This window comes from Homarus americanus, unplaced genomic scaffold (genome assembly GCF_018991925.1).
Source record: "Homarus americanus isolate GMGI-L3 unplaced genomic scaffold, GMGI_Hamer_2.0 scaffold35383, whole genome shotgun sequence".
Classification (NCBI taxonomy): domain Eukaryota; kingdom Metazoa; phylum Arthropoda; class Malacostraca; order Decapoda; family Nephropidae; genus Homarus; species Homarus americanus.
Window position 1 is genome coordinate 9,059 of NW_024751942.1, and position 20,927 is coordinate 29,985.

At 45.2% G+C, this 20,927-nt stretch overlaps 1 protein-coding gene across 1 annotated transcript in view; it reads right to left on the reverse strand.

The window, feature by feature from the left end:
* Positions 1-2,856: 2,856 nt before the first annotated feature.
* The window catches only part of LOC121854894 (leucine-rich repeat extensin-like protein 5), a 70,025-nt gene continuing 51,954 nt past the window's right edge, over positions 2,857-20,927 (reverse strand). The window contains exon 2 of the mRNA XM_042349704.1: positions 2,857-3,842. Within this exon, the coding sequence (XP_042205638.1) occupies positions 2,857-3,842 (986 nt within the window). The remainder of the gene's footprint in view (positions 3,843-20,927) is intronic.

A 20,927-nucleotide genomic window follows, 5' to 3' on the forward strand; every position in this document is an offset into this window, starting at 1 on the left:
CTCACCTCCAGCAATAAGACGACAGGGAACGAAAGTAAGTTTGTCTGGGCACGAGGAAGAAAACTCACTTCCTCTACTCTGCATATGGCCATGTTGCAGTGCCGTCTGGTGCGTCGCGCGCGGGTTATCAACTTGGGTCATGCACACGCGCCTACCAGGAAGTTCCGGAAGCTTAAGTGTTGGTGTTTTACGGAGTGGAAGGGTGTTATTATTATGATCATTATCTTTATTACTAGCTTAGGTTAGGTTAGGTTAGGCTAGTTAATCTCCAAGTGAAATAAAGTAGATTGCCTAATCTTCTGGTGTTCCTAACTCATCATTATTATTATCATCCTTATTTATGATCATCATTTCCCTCGCGTGTTGCTTATTTACCCAGGTGGGAGGACACAAGTGGGGGATGACCTCGATTCCGTCTTCCCTTAAGGGGTTCATGACCTCTCCCCACCCTGGCTCAATCAGGAAGTCTCGCGTGTGTGTAGGTACGTGTCTTGTGGTGGTTGTAAGCACTGTGGCTTAATATTATAAAAGGTTATACATGTTGTTGCTGTAATGATTATTAGTAGCAGCAGTAGTAAAATGGCGGCGAAGGTGTGGCTATTGGGGAGGCTGAAGGCCATAAAAAAGTAGTAGTAGTAGTAGTAGTAGTACACAGAGAAGGAATATTAGCAGTAATATAAGTAGTAATATAGTCGACTCTGGTGGGTGTGGAAGCGTCCGTGTAGCAAGGCGAGTGATAATATTTTTAGCTCTGTCCTCCCCTGCTCGTCATACTCGGAAGGAACTGAGAGAAGGTCGTAGAGTCGGGGCGTTCGTAATAGTGAGGATGTGACTATTGTAGCGTTCGTAATAGCAAGGATAGATCTTTAAGGATGGGGGTCACATGGATGGGGGTGGGGGTCATGTGGATAGGGGTGAGGATGCTGGAGGTCAGATAGATGGAGTTCACATGGATAGGAGTAGAGGATCTGGAGGCCACATCGATGGGGTAAGGGTGCTGGAGGTCACAGATAGGGGTGGGGATGCTGGAGGTCACATGGACTAAGGTGAGCGAGTGCTGGAGGTCACATGGACTAAGGTGAGCGAGTGTTGGAGGTCACATGGACGGGAGTGGTGAGTGCTGGAGGTCACGTGGGCGGGAGGATAGGAGGTGCTGGAGGTCACTTAGACAAAGAGAGAGAAGGATACCGTATGTTACACAAAGCAATGGGCAAAAAATATATACTTGATTAAGAGAGAGAGAGAGAGAGAGAGAGAGGGGAGGGGTAATTAAAGGAAATGAATAGAGTGGGAAAGGAAGAAAGAAGAAAAATAGGGAAATAAAGACGGGAAGAAGGAAGAGAGGGAATGAGGGAGGGAGAAGAAGAACAAGAAGAAGAAGATTTAAAAGTAGAATAAGATACTAGACAGGAATTGAAGCTTGAGACATACTGGCGTTTAGACGACTATAATAAATGTCAAGTCAGTGGTAGCTAGTTGGCGAAGATACGTCAGGCGATACTTTCATATTGGACTCAAAACAGACAGACTGACAGACACAGGGAATCACAACAAGGCAGATAGACGGTAGATAGACAGTGAGTAGTAATAATTCAACACAAAGGAGGTTGACATTTTGAAATCGAGTCAAAATGGATAAAATTGAACATAAGGGAAATACGTTAGACGTTATATACACAAATAAACGTAATTCAGGCCACTAAGAAGATCTTATTAAACGTGTAGGAGTTAGGTGCATACTGAACGCGTCACACCATAGAAGAGTTTAATAATGCCGGGATATTTAAACCTAAATTACAGGTTGAGAATAAAGAAGCGGGGAATACCACACTAGAAAAACTTACAAGACTCAGGCCAAAGGCAAGAAAACCTACCGTAAGGAGAGGAGGTGAAGTTACTAATGATGGTGGGCGTATGGGCGTGCTGTGTGTGTGTGTGTGTGTGTGTGTGTGTGTGTGTGTGTTTGTGTAAGTACGTGTGTGTGTGTGTGTGTGTGTGCGTGCGGGGGGGGTAGGTTGCCCTGGTGACCTCGACGCCCACGGGGGTGAGGCAGGGTGCGGGCGGGTGCTTGTGTGGGTGTCCTTGCAGACTCCGGGAACATAACACACAAGGATAACATCGACGTACCACACAAGGGCGAGGAACTGAACCGATTTCCTAGTGTGTGTCTGTGTGTATGTGTGTGTGTCTGTGTGTATGTGTGTGTGTGTGTGTGGTATGAGGTGTGTCTGTGTCTGTGTCTGTGTGTGTGCACGTGTTTGGTATGAGGTATGTGCGTGTGTTTGGTATGAGGTGTGTGTGTATATGTGTGTCTGGATGTGTGTGTGTGTGTGTGTGTGTGTATTCACGGCCGAGACACATTAAAGTGAGTTCTTTAAAGTCTATTTACTCCTGAGAATCTCAAGCACTGCCTCACCCCGCAAGCACACGTGTCCTGCTTGTGTGTGTATGCGTGTGTGTGTGTGTGTGTGTGTGTTCTCTACCGGGAAATACTAGTATTGCACCACTCGCAGGCACGCAAGCACTCGTCAATAGATCTACATGTGAAAATATACATACATACATACATATATACATACATATATAAACATACGCATGCATATATACACACCTACATTCTCACGGATGCTCCCCCACACACTCAAACATATGCACGCAAAACTCAAACACACACACACACACAGTACAAGCACTACCGTTATCATGCTGCACCTCGAAGCGTGGTTGATTGCATGACTCAAGTGAATATAATTGCCGGAGACGGAAACACGATATGTGATAACCTTGTGTAGTCAGGGAGGAGGAGGGGATGCCTGGTCGAGGGGGTTGATGCCTGGTCGAGGGGTTGATGCCTGGTCATGGGGGATGATGCCTGGTCGAGGGGTTGATGCCTGGTCGTGGGGATGATGCCTGGTCGTGGTGGATGATGCCTGGTCGTGGGGGTTGATGCCTGGTCGTGGGGATAATGCCTGGTCGTGGGGTTGATGCCTGGTCGTGGTGGATGATGCCTGGTCGAGGGGTTGATGCCTGGTCATGGGGGATGATGCCTGGGGGTTGATGCCTGGTCGTGGGGATGATGCCTGGTCGTGGTGGATGCCTGGTCGGGGTTGATGCTGGTCGGGGGATAATGCCTGGTCGTGGGGTTGATGCTGGTCGTGGGGATGATGCCTGGTCGAGGGGTTGATGCCTGGTCATGGGGGATGATGCCTGGTCGAGGGGGTTGATGCCTGGTCGTGGGGATGGCCTGGTCGTGGATGATGCCTGGTCGGGGTTGATGCCTGGTCGTGGGGATAATGCCTGGTCGTGGGGGTTGATGCCTGGTCGTGGGGATGATGCCTGGTCGAGGGGTTGATGCCTGGTCATGGGGGATGATGCCTGGTCGAGGGGGTTGATGCCTGGTCGTGGGGATGATGCCTGGTCGTGGTGGATGATGCCTGGCCTGATGCCTGGTCGTGGGGTTGATGGGTTGATGCCTGGTCGTGGGGGGATGCCTGGTCGTGGGGGATGTCGTGGTTGGGTCGTGGGGATAATGCCTGGTCGGATACCTGGTCTGATGCCTGGTCGGTTGATGCCTGGTCGTGGGGGATAATGCCTGGTCGTGGGGTTGATGCCTGGTCGTGGGGGTTGATGCCTGGTCGTGGGGGTTGATGCCTGGTCGTGGGGTTGATGCCTGGTCGTGGGGTTGATGCCTGGTTGATGCCTGGTCGTAGGGGATGATGCCTGGTCGTAGGGGTTGATGCCTGGTCGTGGGGTTGATGCCTGGTCGTAGGGATTGATGCCTGGTCGTGGTCGTGGGGTTGATGCCTGGTCGGGGGTTGATGCCTGGTCGTAGGGGTTGATGCCTGGTCGTGGGAGATAATGCCTGGTCGTGGGGTTGATGCTGGTCGTATGATGGGGATGATGCCTGGTCGTGGGGTTGATGCCTGGTCGTAGGGGTTGATGCCTGGTCGTGGGGGTATGAGACTCGTGTCGAAATCCTTCCCCTCCCCCCTTCTCTCCTTCATCCTTCCCTGGTGTGGAGGATCTCGCCCGCACATATATCTTTCCAACACTGACCAGACGACTTGTTAGGTAGTGAAGGACACGCGGGACAAGGGCGCTACCTCACACACACACACACACACACACACACACACACACACACACACACACGCACACACACACACACACACATTTCCTATGCACATGTCCCCGTTGTGATGCCTGATATTTGACTTTTTTCTAATTGATTTTAATCGGGATTTTGATTTTTTAAGATATATCTCGTCAACATAATACGCCATTTTGAGATATTTTTTTATGGAGTATCAAACAGGAGTTTTTATAATATTTAAAGGAATATTTATCTTGATTTTGACATATTTATCGACTACTTACCTAATTCTCTGATATAATTTAATACGAGTCTGAAATATCTATCGAATATTTATATTCTATAATATACATGAAGGTATAATCGAAGTATATTCTCTGGATATACATTTCGTCAATATCCACTTGAGAAATATACTACTGAAGTACACTTATCTCGCTCACTATTTTTTTCAAGCACAGTATTCTGGGTAAAATTTCTCTACTGTGACGTACGTAAGTTCCCTGATATATACTCTAACTATATTCCCTGAAGTATATTTCTTCATGTATTTTTCTTACAGTTAAATACGAAGCATCTCTATCACATATTTACCAATTTCCGGTCGCGTGTTTCATCCGTATTATTATATTATAGTTTTCGGATCATCTGAACATTAGCCACCCCCCTCCCCCACACACCACTTGTTTCACCTTAAAGTTAACAGCCCAACACATATTTAACCTAACGTAAGCACCCTAACGCTAATCTACGAATCGTAATAACAACTCAACTTAATTTAACCACACTACGCTAACTTAACCTAACTATCCCAATACTAAGCTAACCACCCTAACACTTATCTAACCACCACTAACTAACCATCCAAACGCTAACCTAATCAAGAGAAATAATTTGGTCTTTAATGACGTGATCTTTTTTTTCTCTTCACGTCTTCTCATCGTGTGGTAAACGGGAAGACCCACAGCTTAACTTAGGTTTTCCCCCCTTGAGAGACTCTTCAGGTGTGTTCCTTAATGATGTTGGCTAATGAAGAAACAGGTAGTAGTGTGTCACCTGGATGTCGATTCTCATCTCACATTATATACCCCGATATGGTGTCATATTTTTGTCCCTGTCATACACTACCTCGTTTAAGTGTCATGTACTGTTTTATACACAGCCAAAGTGCCTCAGTAAGGTGTCATATACTATTTTACACTGCCTCGTCCGGGTGTCAGGTATGGAGGCCACAGGTAAGTGCTGAGGTAGGCGTCACGAGGCCAACTGGGAGGTCCATACAGCCTCCTTCAAGGTCCTGTTGTACCGTGAGGCGTCGAGGTGTTAGGAAAAGGTGTCCTGCTGTCCTTACTGTGGCGGTGTGGCGATGGTGGTGTTTGGCTGTGGTGGTGTGTGGTTGTGGTGGTGTGTGGTTGTGGTGGTGTGTGGTTGTGGTGGTGTGTGGTTGTGGTAGTTGTGTGACGTGGGTATCTATTGTTTTTCGTTTAATGGTCACACACACACACACACACACACACACACACACACACACACACAGGGGAGAAAAGGAGGTCTGAAGGAAAGGGAAAGAGAAGAAAAAAGACAAGGGGGATGAGGAGGGTAGAGAGAAGAGCAAGCATGAAGGAGAAAGGGAGGGGAAGACCGATAATGAGAGGGAAGGGGGAAGAAGAATAAAGGGGAGGGGAGGAGTATGATAGAGAGAGAAGGAAGATGATGGAAAGAAACTCATAAGGAAAAGGAATGGACAGGGGGGGCAGTAGGGAGGAAGGAAGAGGGAAGAGGGAAGAAGAGGTGACGGCATTGGTAACAAAACAATGACAAGGTATTTTAATAACATCTTAATATCTCCTTCTTTTATCTTTCACCTTCTCTCACTCTATTCTTTATTATCTCTCCCTTATTCTCTCTTTTCTCAATCTTTCATTCTCTCCCTCTCTACTCTCTATCTTTCATCTTCCCTCGCTCTCTCTCTCTCTCTCGTGTCCTGAGACCAGCTGCTTGGCGTGTGATCAGTGCCTCAGTGACATCATGTGACTATTCTGGACCATTATGTACCATAAATAGTCTGCCGCCACTATCCTCGCTTCACCATCTAATCTGCGAGTCACCAGACGATTAGCCCACCTAACTTATTTCACCTGGTAATTAAACACCTTAACGATACCTGGAAGGAGTTAGGTTAGGTTGGTTAATATGATGGTGAAATAAGGTGGGTGGAGATGTTCAATAAACACACACACACACACACACACACACACAGTTTCCTTAATTTTAGCAGCCAAGCACACGTGGGTTCCGTGTGGGCTGCTTGGCTAAGTGATCTTGAAGAGAGCCACTTTTCACGGGTTCGAGGTTTGATATTTATGCAGTTTATTTAGAGAGAATTTTACGGATAGAAACTGCACACAATGGCATGCTATTGTGAGAGAGAGAGAGAGAGAGAGAGAGAGAGTCACACCTGAGGGAGAGAGAGAGAGAGAGGTGGTCGTTACGGTAATGCTCTCGGGCAATCAGTCAGTTGTTATGGTGTTGGGGTAGGTCACTTACCCCCTGGCCTCTGAGGTTAAAGAGAGGTGGGAGGAGGGGCAGAGGCAGGTAGGGGTGGAAAGGTATGACAGGGAGATGGGAGTAGGAGGGGGTGGGGGGAAGGGTGGGTGAAGTGGAAGGGAGGAGAGGAAGGAGGAATGGAAAGGAGAAGGAGTGGAATGGAGGGAAAGAAAGAGGGTAGGAGAGGGAGGAAAAGGGAGAGAAAAGGAGGAGGAAGAGAGAAAGGAGGATGATAAAGTGTGACCGAATTTTTTTGGTGGGAATCAACAAATACAAGAAAAATGGAATTGTGTGTGTGTGTGTGTGTGTGTGTGTGTGTGTGTGTGTGTAGACCAACGGTGAACAATAACCTCCACAATTATCTAACGTGACCCCGGGCTGGCAGCTGTATACATACCACACATCACACACTAGTAAAGTCAACTCAGCACACACCAACCGACCGCGTGGACAAGGAGCTTCAAGTATAAACAACCTGCCCTGTAAGCACCCCCGCCACACCCGCCACCAAAAATAATACTTGGCATCTACTCAACGCCCATGACCGTGAGACATATTTTTAATGACTTATAATGTTTATTCTGAAACAACTGGTGGCGTCAAGGTTGAGTGGTGAAGTATAGGAGGAATAATGATGATGGTATTACTGAGGTATTAATATTAAGTCAACTAATATGTGAACAACAATAATGATAATAAGTTATTGATAATAATAATAATAATAACTTTATAATAAAACAATTACTATGGGAGTTATTGACTACAGCTTGTTGATCGAGGGAGGTGTTGAGTCTTACGTTGTTTGTGACGGAGATGGCTCGCCTTTAATTGCTTTCAGCTGTAACAAAGTGCAACATATTTTCATTATTGGCACTGATAAGACCTTGGAGCGAGACTGACACAAGTGGCCCAGGGCCAGCGATGGCCAGCCAAGCCGTTGGTGACTTTCAGTACCAAGTCAGTAATACGTCCAGTAGGGCGCAGTACCTCGGATAATATAACCATATGTTTAGCAGAGTGAGAGCAGACACCCCGAGTCCTCACCAGTGATACTTGTGGTGAGAACACGTTTATAGTTTCTAAGTGGACTGACCAAGGAGGTTAGATTAAGTGCATTTAATAGTGAAACTCTTCACCACAACTGCTCATCACCTTTGATATAAATGTTAGTTTAGTTTGTTAATAAATGTAAACAGTGTAATGTGATACATACATGACACCTTTAGAATTACACCACTCGTGAGACAGAATACTAAGTAAACCTCCCACAACCACTACTAACATTGCTGGTGATTAAAGGGTGGTCACAGTAGTAGTAGTAGGTCAAACAACATGGAAAATCAGCGCGAGCCATAACAAAAAACCATAACCCAACCATCCAGGCAGAGGGTCTTGTTAAAATCTATAACCCGGTTAACACAGGTGGCGTCACACAAACACTCCGCAGCCCTGTAAGTGAATGCAAACAAAGTGTACAAAGAATGACGAGACGTAAACAATTTATGACTCTTGAATCAACAACACTAGTCTGACACACAAGAAGGGGGAGGCTAGGGGAAGGGGGAGAGGCTAGGGGAAGAGGGAGAGGCTAGGGGAAGAGGGAGGGACTTAGGGGGTAGGGGTTAAGATGAGGAGGAGGAGGGAGCTGGGGGAAGGAGAGGGTGCTAGGGTAAGCGGGAGGCGGCTAGGGAAAGAGGGAGGGATGCTAGGGGAAGAGGAGGGACGTTAGGGGAGGAGCAAGGGGGTTAGGGGAAGGAAGAGAGCTAAGGGAGGGAATATAGTGTGGCTTAGAAAAGAGGAGGGAGATGGGCTTGGGCAAAGGAAGGGACTGGACAGGGGAAGGAGCTTGGGCAAAGGGGCAGAAATGAAAAGGAAGAAGTGTTTTGGTTTGGTGCTTAGGAGGAGAATGTGGACTTGGGACTGGTCTTGAGACTTGAGGGAGGAGGAGAAGAGGAAGAGTGGGGGGGGTTATTCGGACATGGAGGAGGAGAGGAAGAAGGAAGGAGTTTACTCATCACAATCAATCTAAGTAATGGCTCAGGTTGGGGAACTTGGGAGAGATGGGGAAGGGGAGAGACGAGAGGGAGGGGGAGGAGAGGTGAGGGGAAGAGGAAGGGGAGGGTCGGGCAGTGGGGGAGCGTAGACCACGTTCCCGGCACAAACATGTAAACAAGTGGGGCGACCTGTCTGGCCGGTCACCTGATGCGCATCACCACCGAGTTTTTCCCCAGGACTACTGATGACCTCTCTCACCTTACTCTACTAGACCCCTCACAACCCCCCCCCCGCCAATCTAAATACACCAAACCGCACATTCCATCACCATTACCATGTCACTAAAATACCATAAATTAGTTAAAATACCATTGATAGTCAGGGTGTTTGTTAGTGGTATATGAAGCAGTCCTCGTTAATACTGGAAGACGAAAACTACCCCGGGGCAACAGAGAGTCGCCTGACCTTGGCCTTCGTCCTTCAGTGCTCCAGAATCTTTATAAACTCAGCCGTCTCCGAGTTACAGGGTGTTTTATCCCACTCACCTGCCACTGGAGTTTAAACCTTAGCTCATCGTGGCGTAGAGACGGTACTACCTTCACCAGATGGCACCGCCTGGTTGGTTAAGTAGTGTGTGTGACATCAGGTGACGTCTCGGTGAGGTGTGTGGGGGATACACACATGTTGTTTTTGCACAATATTGCGTTATTGCATTATGTATGTTTGGCATATAAGGTAATACTATTTCGTGTGTTGTTACTGAATATTTTATTACAATATATTATTTAGCTTAGTTTAATAATTAAACCCTAATTATTATTCCCATTATCTTAATTACCTTTATTATCACGTATTATTATTACTGATATTATAATGCTCATTAATGTAATAACTTGTATTACTGTTGCTTATACGTCCTTCATAATTCGTAGTCACACACGTGTATGCAGTGCACGTGTTTAAATATAATTCTCAGTGTTTATTTCCACACAAGGTGACATTGTGTGTGTGTGTGTGTTCAAGCAGGAGTTATGTAATCTATAAGTCAAGTCATTTACGTATTTCCCTAACAGTTGACTCACCCACGAATCTAATGGGTTTATTTAGATATTCCCCCCATGAACCGACTCAATTTAGTCACCGAGTCACCATTATGTTCTACTCATGGACCGACTCACCGTATGGCTACCTGGATGTTTCCTCTTAAGAGCTGACTCATCGTCTAATTACTGATAATAATTATTTAGGTATAAGGATCCAAGGTAATTTTTTTCTTATCCACAATATCAAGTTGAAAATAAATTAATAAAACAACTCATCCTTATTTTTTACCATCATTATCATTAATATTTGTCCCATTATTATTATTATCATCGTAAACACTATAATGAAAACCACTTCTTTGGACGCACTTAAAACACTTTTGGTGTAGAGTGACAGCGTTTAGTACCAAGTAGGTTAGTTAAGTGGTTAGTTAGTTAAGTGGTTAGTTGGTTGGTTAGTTAAGTGGTTAGTTGGTTGGTTAGTTAAGTGGTTAGTTATTTAAGTCATTAGTTGGTTGGTTAGTTAAGTGGTTGGGTGCTTGGTTGGTTATTTACTTAGTTAATGGTTTGATTAGGTAGTTAGCCAAGCAGTTAGTCATACAATTGGTTAGTTAGTCACCTGCTTAGTTGGTTAAGTAATTCATTCTGTCAATTAGTTAATCAACCTGGCAATCAGTTCATCAACCAGTCACTATATTACATCACTAATCAGTCAGTCAGTCAGTCAGCCAGTCAGTCAGTCAGTCAGCGTCCACAGAGGTGAACAACGCAAATAAAACACTAATACAGTACAAATCGCCTTCAGAAGGTTTACCAGAGCCCTTCGTCAGGTGGGTCCTGCCAAAACCACCTGAGGCTCGTAACTACATGATCTCTCAGGGGAATTTACCTCGAGTAAACCTTCTAAGAATTGTTTTTTACGCTCAACATCAACTTCTGGACAATGAGATATTTTTGTGTTTTTTTTTTCAATCGTACGTAAAAAATTCCAAGATATTTTATTTATACAACAATCGTATTTTAACAGTAGGATGTATTGGTGTCTTTCTTATTTATCTTTTGGTTAAATCATAAGAAATTTGGCATCTTAGGTTAGGTTTAGGTTAGTTTGATTTGGTTTGGTTAGGTTACATTTGGTTTGGTTAGGTTACATTTGGTTTGGTTAGGTTACATTTGGTTTGGTTAGGTTACATTTGGTTTGGTTAAGTTAGGTTTGGCTAGGTTGTATTGGTATAGGTTAGGTTAGGTTCGGTTTTGGCTGGCAACCACCCTCACTTAAGCCACTGAGCAAGGCAATGACACACAGCTAAGCCAGCGAGTTGTGGATTACGGCTGTGACAGATCGGTGCACGTGCTGAAGGTCATGGGAGTGTGGCATTTATATGAGAAAGAAATAAAGAAAGAAAGAAAGAAAGAAAGAAAGAAAGAAAGAAAGAAAGAAGGCGGGAAGACATAAAGTAAAGAAGAAGACAATGAAGATGAGCAAGACAGGAAAATGATTAATACGACCATAAATTAATAATTTGCCGTCGCATTACCTGTTTATCTCTCGTCTGTCACTACCTGCTACTAATTAAGAGGTGATCTTTGTCCAGTGTTCGTCTCTGGAGGACTTAGTGACAAGGATATATTCGATATGTTTCATATCTCTCGTACTCACACACACACACACACACCACTACCAGAGAAACACACTCACCCACCACCATACCTTGGCACACACACACACACACACACACTACTACCAGAGAAACACACTCACCCACCTTGGCATTGTGCGATGTTGTTGTTGTTGTCACACAGTTTTGGGTGTTGCCCAATGATTCCCCATGATCACACACACACACACACACACCTTCAAGACGTCACGATACTGGTAGAGGTAAGTGAAAACTAGTCAAGAAACCAGGTAACACTACTAACACAGGTACAGCACGTGAGCTCTTGAAGGAAACACGTGAGTACAAAAATTAAAGGGCGTGGCACAACAGAGGGAGCGGGTAATAGTACAAAGCAAACACGTGGCACTGCAGGGGACTCACGTAACATTAGGGGGTGAATAAGTGGCACTAGAGGAAGCACTTGGCACTAAAGGAATCATGTGACACTCGAGGAAACAAGTGGCACAAGAGGGAGGGACGTAGCACTACAGAGGAAACAAGCGGCACTAGTGAAGGAGGGACGCGCTCCCACTGAGGAAGGAACATGTTAGCCCTGCAGGAGGCACTTAAGAGTACCCGATGACACTGCTGACGAAGGTGAGACCAAAGAATGATATCATCTAACGAAGGGACGTGATGTGATACTGCATTAGTGAAACAAGGTGGGGGGGCATGAGAGACACACGATATACCCTAACGAAGAGCAAGTATGGATCATGATAGATACATAACTAACGAAGTTATACGTCAGTTGCGTTAAAACTGTGGAAACGTGATAGACACATGATATTAACCCGGTGAAGGCAAGTGATATGACGGTGGTACATTGTTGCATGACTTGGCTCTCTCTCACAGACCCGTGATTTATTGCTGACGGGGAGGATGTCTTGTCGTCTGCCTTGAGCCACGGAGAGGGTGTGAATCCCCCTCCCCCTTTTCTTGGCTTATCAGGTCGTCGGCATGTCCTGTCCACGTGTCACCCCCGGGAAGAGCAGATAAGAGGGCCTGGGCGTTTCAAGGTCAGGTGAGGACAAGCCGACGTTACAAGACTGGTTATCTTACTGACGGAGGTAAATAATCTACCTGTGTGAGTCATGTTTTATTTTTCTTACACAATCAACATTATGAAACGCTTTTACATGAGCGCACATATACAATAAGCTTGTGCAAACATGAACACACCCACATCTTCAAATCATATATCCGAGTACGTATGCACACACACACACACACTACTACTACTACTACTACTTTGCTGTCAATCGAAATCGAGTATGACGATCATCCGGCTATGATGCAATGATATGAGTTATTAAGGATGTGACCTTCGTTGGTGAGTTTTAAGGTGACTCAAGAGGCCGATATGGGGCCGGCAGGGTCGTCCACAGATGTTGCACGTGGAGGGCTACAACTAGTGCGGGTGGGCGGCGGCAACGTCTTTCCGGCGTTGGCGCTTGTCTGCCTCGGTTTACAGTCGGGTTAACTCGAAAGTATTGACACCTTCTCGTGTGGTGCTCCTCCAAGCGTTACGGTGTAGAGTGATCGTCTCCCAGGTGAGGGTGTCGATTTGGCACTTTTTCAGGTTTGTCTTAAGACTATCCTTATACCCTTTCAGTTGCCCGCCGGCGTTGCGTTTACTATTCGTTAGGTGACTGTAAAGTAGCTGCTTTGGCAGTCTACTGTCGTCCATGCTGGTAACATGGCCAGTCCAACGTAGTTGTTCATGGATAATGGTAGCCTCGATGCTCCTACAGTTGGTGTCAACGAGTATACTGGCATTTGTTCTCTTGTATTCCAAGCGAACTCGAAGGATGGAATGTAGACTACATTAGTGAAAGTATTCAAGTGCCTTGAGGTGCCTCCTGTATGTGACCCATGTCTCGCAGCCATATAGCAGGGTGGGGAGGACCACTGCTCGATATACATGCAACTTTGTAGATAATTTCAATTCCCTACAGCTGAATACTCGGGTACAGTCTGGAAAAAAAATCCAACAGCAAGTCCATCACCCAAAATTCACTTGACGGCGCAGTGTTTTCCTCTCATTCATGGACACCGCTGCCTCCTGCATTGAGCGTGAGTGGACAAGGAACAAGGCGTCGATGTATATGAATGACTGGATAACTAAATAAATAACTAAATAATAAACAGATAAATAATAGATAAATAAAACTACATATGTACCCCCTAAAGTTGTTACATTCATTCATTTGATTATTATTTGTACTTCCTATTTTTGTTCCCTTCTTGTAACACGAAGGAGGTTGAGGAAATGACAATAGAAGCTTCAGATGGTGAGATTTCCTTCAGCGTCATGGTGGAGTGAGAGCCAAGAATGCAGCTGACATTTTCCCACCGATCTGTTTATTTAAGAAGCTGTGTGTGTGTGTGGGAGAGAGCTCTCAACCTAAATACTTGGCAAGACAAAACACACACACACACACACACACACACACACACACACACACACACACACACACACACACACACACACACAGCTCTAAACTTCACATCCTCGCACTAGATCTAGGCAGTGTACGTCACTCAGTCAGCAGGTGGCACTTACAGTCAGCAGGTGGCACTCACAGTCAGCAGGTGGCACGCACAGTCAGCAGGTGGCACTCACAGTCAGCAGGTGGCACGCACAGTCAGCAGGTGGCACTCACAGCCAATTAGTGTGGACTGTCTCACACCTGCCACTACCTGACTTATACAAAGTTACAAACCCCAGCGTCGTGTTAATTAATGCAAATTGGCTCGGGTTGTGAGTTTCAGAGATTCCTATGATCAATATTCTTCCTGCCTGAAATTCAACTGAGGATGTATGAATCATCTGAATGACTTGAACCAAAACACAAAAACTAACGTCAGAAAATGGTGTCAAAATTACACTGAGACTCTACTACAAATACTCAAGAGATAAGAGAAATAATAACGCACAATTATTTCTCGAAAAATTATTCTCTAACTTAATTTTGTCTCGTTAAATAAGATTATCCAGTTAAGGTTGAGTCTTAGCATAATTTTCATGTCATGATTATTTTATGTTTTAACCTTCAGTCAACTAATTGGATTAAATCGTCTATCTCCGTCTTACAGGGAAATTTCATCACCCCGAACTCTGAGAAACAGTGTGCCTGGCTCACCCTGTAGAGTTTCAAGGACAACTGCCTCTAGTAGGGGGTGGGGGGGGAGCTTCAACCAACAAAACGTATTGATAAGGTTGTGTAATTTCCCTTACACGTTCCATTACTCAGTTACCCAACACGAAAAAATCCCATTACCAGATTTATAAGAGACGATAATATCCTACAAATTCAAGGGTCTTTATATACTAATGGCATATATAAGTTAGGTTAGGTTAGGTCAGGCTAGGTCAGGTTAGGTCTAAGTTAGGTTAGGTATGTTCAGATATGATAACATTAGGATTAATTTAGGATAAACTTGGTTAGGTTCAGTTTAGGTAAGTTTAGCTTGGGTTTTACTTAGTTTAGTTAAGATTGGTTTAGGGTGAATTAAATTTGATTTAAGTTAAGTTTCGGGGGTTTAGATTAGGTGACGTTTTGTTTAGGTTAAGCTAGATTAGGTTGGGTTAAGTTTGGGTTAACGTAGGTTAAACTGGTTGGGGTTAAATTCAGGTTATATAATACTAAGTTAGGTTAATCTAGGTAAAAATAGAAAGCTTAGGTTAGGTTAAGGCAGGTACGATTGACTGGATTAGACATAGGTTACAGTGGATTAAGTGAGGTAAGGTATAGCTTCTGTTTGGTTAAGTAAGACTGGGTGGATTAGATTAGGTTTTAGACTGGGTACAGGATTAAGTAAGGTTAGGTTAGGTATTAGGCTGTGTGCAGGTTAAGACTAGCTGGTTGTGTTAAGTTATTTTGGTAAGGTGTTAGGCTGGGTTAGGTAAGGTATTAGGCTGGGTTAGGTAAGGTATTAGGCAGGGTTAGGTAAGGTATTAGGCTGGGTTAGGTAAGGTATTAGGCTGGGTTAGGTAAGGTATTAGGTTGAGTGCAGGTTAAATAAGACTACCTGGCTGTGTTAGGTAAGGCAGCATTATCCTCCCACCACTCCGCCTCAACACACCATCAAGGCTACACCGAACGTCGCATCCCACATGCCATAACATCATAATTGATTACCTGAACTACGCCATCACTATCTGACCTTCCAGATGACGCAGGCTGGACCCTAGCGGTACACCGATCACCCGTGACCTTTCTTTAATACATTTTATCCCAGTGACCTTCTGTACCACCAGTGACGCCAATCAGTTGACCTTCGGCCTGAGTGGGGGGAGGGGGTTATGAAAGACTTTTAAGGTTAATAAAAGTAATGTTGTTTGTCAGGGTTCATAGTTTAAGTTATAGGTTGTGTGGTTATGGAAGACAGGTGTCTGTGTATTTGTTGTTTATGTTAGGTTAGGTTAGGTTAGGTCAGGTTAGGTGGAACTAGGATTACAAACATTATATATAAACATGTTGGTGTAATATATGAATTAATTAAACATCTGATCCCAAAAAATCACAGAGAAATTTGAGAAAAAAAAAAAAAATAAAAAAATACAGAATTTTAGATCTCAAAAAATATTATTCACACACACACACACAGACACAGACACAGACACACACACACAGACACACACAGACACATACACACACAGACACACACAGACACAGACACACAGACACACACACACACAGACACAGACACACACAGACACAGACACACACACACACACACACACACAGACATACACACACAGACACACACAGACACACACACAGAGACACAGACACACACACACAGACACACACAGACACACAGACACACACAGACACACACACACAGACACACACACACAGACACAGACACAGACACACACACACACACAGACACACACACACACAGACACACACACAGACACACAGACACAGACAGACACAGACACACACACACAGACACAGACACAGACACACACACACACACACACACACACACAGACACACACACACACAGACACAGACACACACACACACAGACACAGACACATACACACACAGACACACACAGACACAGACACAGACACACACAGACACACACACACACACACACAGACACAGACACACACAGACACACACACAGACACACACATACACACACAGACACAGACACACACACAGACACACACACACACACAGACACACACACACACAGACAGACACAGACACACACAGGACACACACACACACACACACAGACACACACACACACACACACACACAGACACACACACACAGACACAGACACAGACACACACACACACAGACACAGACACATATACACAGACACAGACACAGACAGACACACACACACACAGACACACAGACACACACACAGACACACACAAACACACACACACACACACACACACACACACACACACACACACACACACACACACACACACACACACACACACACACACACACACACAGACACACACAGACACAGACACAGACACACACACATATCTCATCTCTCCCTCATTGCATACCTTCTAGCTACCAGAGATTATATTGAATTCTGAAACTGTATACGAGGCTTTAATTTGGCTTGATCTGACTGCCTTCGACGAACTGTGGATTAGTGACATATGATTCTGTTCCTCCCTCCATCCCGGCAACCTTGAAACTTATACTTCACTCGGGGTGTTTTACTTGTGTGTGTGTGTGTGTGTGTGTGTGTGTGTGTGTGTGTGTGTGTGTGTGTGTGTGTGTGTGTGTGTGTGTACCCAGATAACAGTAAGCATTATAAGTCACACTCACTATCTCGTATCATAAAACTCAAAAGACTTAAATCATCGCCATAAAATCATAGCTCCCTCCCATCATATCCTCCCCCACCCTCATCTTCACCTCCTCCCCTCACCCTCATCTCCTCCTCCCCTCACCTCCCCTACCCCTCATCTCCTCCCTCACCTCCCCTCCCCCCTCCTCACCTCCTCATCTCCCCTCCCTCCTCCTCCTCCTCACCTCTCCTCCCTCCCCCTCATTCTCCCTTTCTCCCCATCTGCCCCCCCTCACAACCCCTTCTTTTCTCCCCTTAGCCATCAAAAACAGCTTACCCCTTAACTAATTCCACCCCTTCCTTGCTCCCACCTACACTCACTCACCCGTAGTCCCCATTAATCCATTTCTCGAGGATCGAACCCGCGTACCCAACAATGTGGCTTGACGTCGTCCCCACAAGGTCAAGGTATATTAACGCCATTGAGGTGATAAGAGCGATTTGATAGTGAGGGTGATAGTGTGTTGCTAGTGATGGTGACACATGATAGTGCTAGTGATGTGATGCATGGTGATAGTGTGTTGCTAGTGATGGTGATGCATGATAGGAAGGTGATAGTAGTGCTGATGGTGATGGTGTTGAAGTGATGGCATGATAGTGATAGCTAGTGATGGTGATGCATGATAGCTAGTGATGGTGATGCATGATAGTGAAGGTGTTGCTGAGTGATGGTGATGCATGATAGTGAAGGTGATAGTGTTAGTGATGCATGATAGTGAAGGTGATAGTGTGTTGCTAGTGATGGTGACACATGATAGTGAAGATAGTGATGAGTGTTGCTAGTGCATGATAGTGATGATAGTGATGCATGATAGTGAAGGTGATAGTGTGTTGTAGTGATGGTGACACATGATAGTGAAGGTGATTGTGTGTTGATGCATGATAGTGAAGGTGATATTGTGTTATGGTGATGCATGATAGTGAAGGTGATATTGTGTTGCTACATGATAGAAGGTGAAATTGACACAATGTGATGAGTGTGTTGCTAGTGATGGTGACATGATAGTGAAGGTGATATGTGTTGCTAGTGATGGTGATGCATGATAGTGATGATAGTGAGTGATGGTGATGCATGATAGTGTTGTGATAGTGTGTTGCTAGTGATGGTGATACATGATAGTAAGATGAAGGTGTTGTAGTGATGGTGATGCGCTAGTGATGGTGATGCATGATAGTGAAGGTGATAGTGTGTTGCTAGTGATGGTGATGCATGATAGTGAAGGTGATAGTGTGTTGCTAGTGATGGTGACACATGATAGTGAAGATGATAGTGTGTTGCTAGTGATGGTGATGCATGATAGTGAAGGTGATAGTGTGTTGCTAGTGATGGTGATGCATGATAGTGAAGGTGATAGTGTGTTGCTAGTGATGGTGATACATGATAGTGAAGATGATAGTGTGTTGCTAGTGATGGTGACACATGATAGTGAAGGAAATATCGCTACTGAGATGACTATTTTAACATGACTAAAGGAGGTACAGTCTGCCACAGATGCACCGACCTCACCCTGGAACACCCAGAACATGGCAATTATCTATGCTGTGTTGCCATAGATTCAAGTAATTAGCTCTCCATTGCGGTAATTTGCATGCTTAATTATACCAGCAGTTAAACACAAGAAATTAGTGGTTTGTTTAGCCTATTTACCTCCAGATTAATTAGCTCTACCAAGGTAGGTAAGTGTGTCATCAATTCACTCGACATCTATTATACTGACATCAAATCATCAATAATCCTCTATTTTATAATATCTATTCAACTCATCAATTATCTACACTACACTACTTCATCAACTATCTACTACACGCTGTATCATCAACTCAACATAACCTACTACAATGTATAATCAATTCAACTCCCAACTACCCATCAATTGTCCACAGAGACGTTCTCTCAACCCACGTGCAGACAGATCAATTCACCAACGCCGTATGTAAGTCCAGGTATTCGTTCTAAGGTATAAATTTCCAAGGTTGAGTGAAACCGGGCGGAGCAGGAGGAGGAGGAAGAGAGGGAGGAGGAGGAGGGGGAGGAGGAAGAGAGGGAGGAGGAGGAGGAGGAAGAGAGGGGAGGAGGAGGAGGAGGAGGAAGAGAGGAGAGAGGAGGAGGAGGAGGAGGAAGAGAGGGGAGGAGGAGGGGGAAGAGAGGGGAGGAGGGGAGGAGGAGGAGGAGGAGGAGGAGAGGAGGGGAGGAGGAGGAGGAGGGGAGGAGGAAGAGAGGGAGAGAGGAGGGGGGGAAGAGAGGGAGGAGGAGGAGGAGGGGAGGAAGAGGAGGAGGAGGAGGAGGGGGAGGAAGAGAGGGAGGAGGAGGAAGGAAGAGAGGGAGGAGGAGGAGGAGGAGGAGGAAGAGAGGAGGAGGAGGAGGGGAGGAAGAGAGGGAGGAGGAGGAGGGGGAGGAAGAGAGGGAGGAGGAGGAGGAGGAGGAGAAAGAGAAGAAAAAGAAGGAAGAGGAGGAGAAGGAGAAAGAGGAGGAGGAAGAAGAGGGGGGAAGAGCAGGAGGGAGAAACAGAAGGAGGAGGAGGACGACGGAGGAACAAAAGGAGGGGAAGGAGGAAGGAGGAAGGAGGAGGAACCAGGATGCATGGATCAGAATTTCTTTATTGCAGGAAGACCTATCGTGACGCAATAGGAGTTGATGCGTATTTCCGTTTGAGTGTGTGGTTTTGTGACGTCACGGCCTGAATGCGTATTGTGGGGTAGTTTTGTGACGTCACGGCTTTAATGCGTATGTGTGGGGTAGTTTTGTGACGTCATGGTTTTGATTATTTTTTTTTTAGCGCGGACAGCAGCTAGTTTACTGTGCACCCCAAACTCATCCTGTGAGCTGTAGCGTAAAAAGGCTTACAGAGTAGAGGCCACAAAGGGTGTTCATCAGAGTCCAGTGGTCATGCGTATATGGGTGTGGTGGTTTTGTGACGTCGTAGCTTTAATGCGTATTTATATGGGTGTGATTGATGCTCTTGTGATGTCATGTAGGTTGGATGCGTATATATGTGGCAGTGTTATGACGTCATGTTGTCTTAATGCGAAAGTTTGCGTATGTCTGATGCTTTGATAGTCATGTGGAGTAGATGTGTGTGTGTGTGTGTGTGTGTGCGTGTGCGTGTGTGTGTGTGTTTGTGTGTGTGTGTGTGTGGCAGGTGTTGTTGTTGAGCTCTGGTGATGGTGATATGCACACACACACACACACCGTACCTACATGTTTGCTCCCTCGTACACAACTACCCAGGCATGAAGGTCACATGATATGATGATACCAACTACTAGACGAGATGACCACCTCCACATACAGGAGAGAGAGAGAGAGAGAGAGAGAGAGAGAGAGAGAGAGAGAGAGAGAGAGAGAGAGAGAGAGAGAGAGAGAGAGAGAGAGAGAGAGACACTTAGGGTCGGTTAGTATCTTACCTGACACGAGCCACAGCTACACCTCAGATAAGGCCAGACTCACAGGGCTAAACTCATTAAGTTATTTCCTAATTGGCCTATACTGTACAGTAATTAAGTTGTTATGATTAATTTGACGGAATATTTAAAGTTATCCTAATGAATGAATATTAAGTTGTATGATAATTTGACGGAATATTTAACTACCTCAATTAGTCGGGTATATTAGATAGTTATACTAATGCTAGTTTGAGTCCCTTTGGTATATTATGTCTTCGAGGTGATTCATCGTCAAGAGAGAGAGAGAGAGAGAGAGAGAGAGAGAGAGAGAGAGAGAGAGAGAGAAGACTA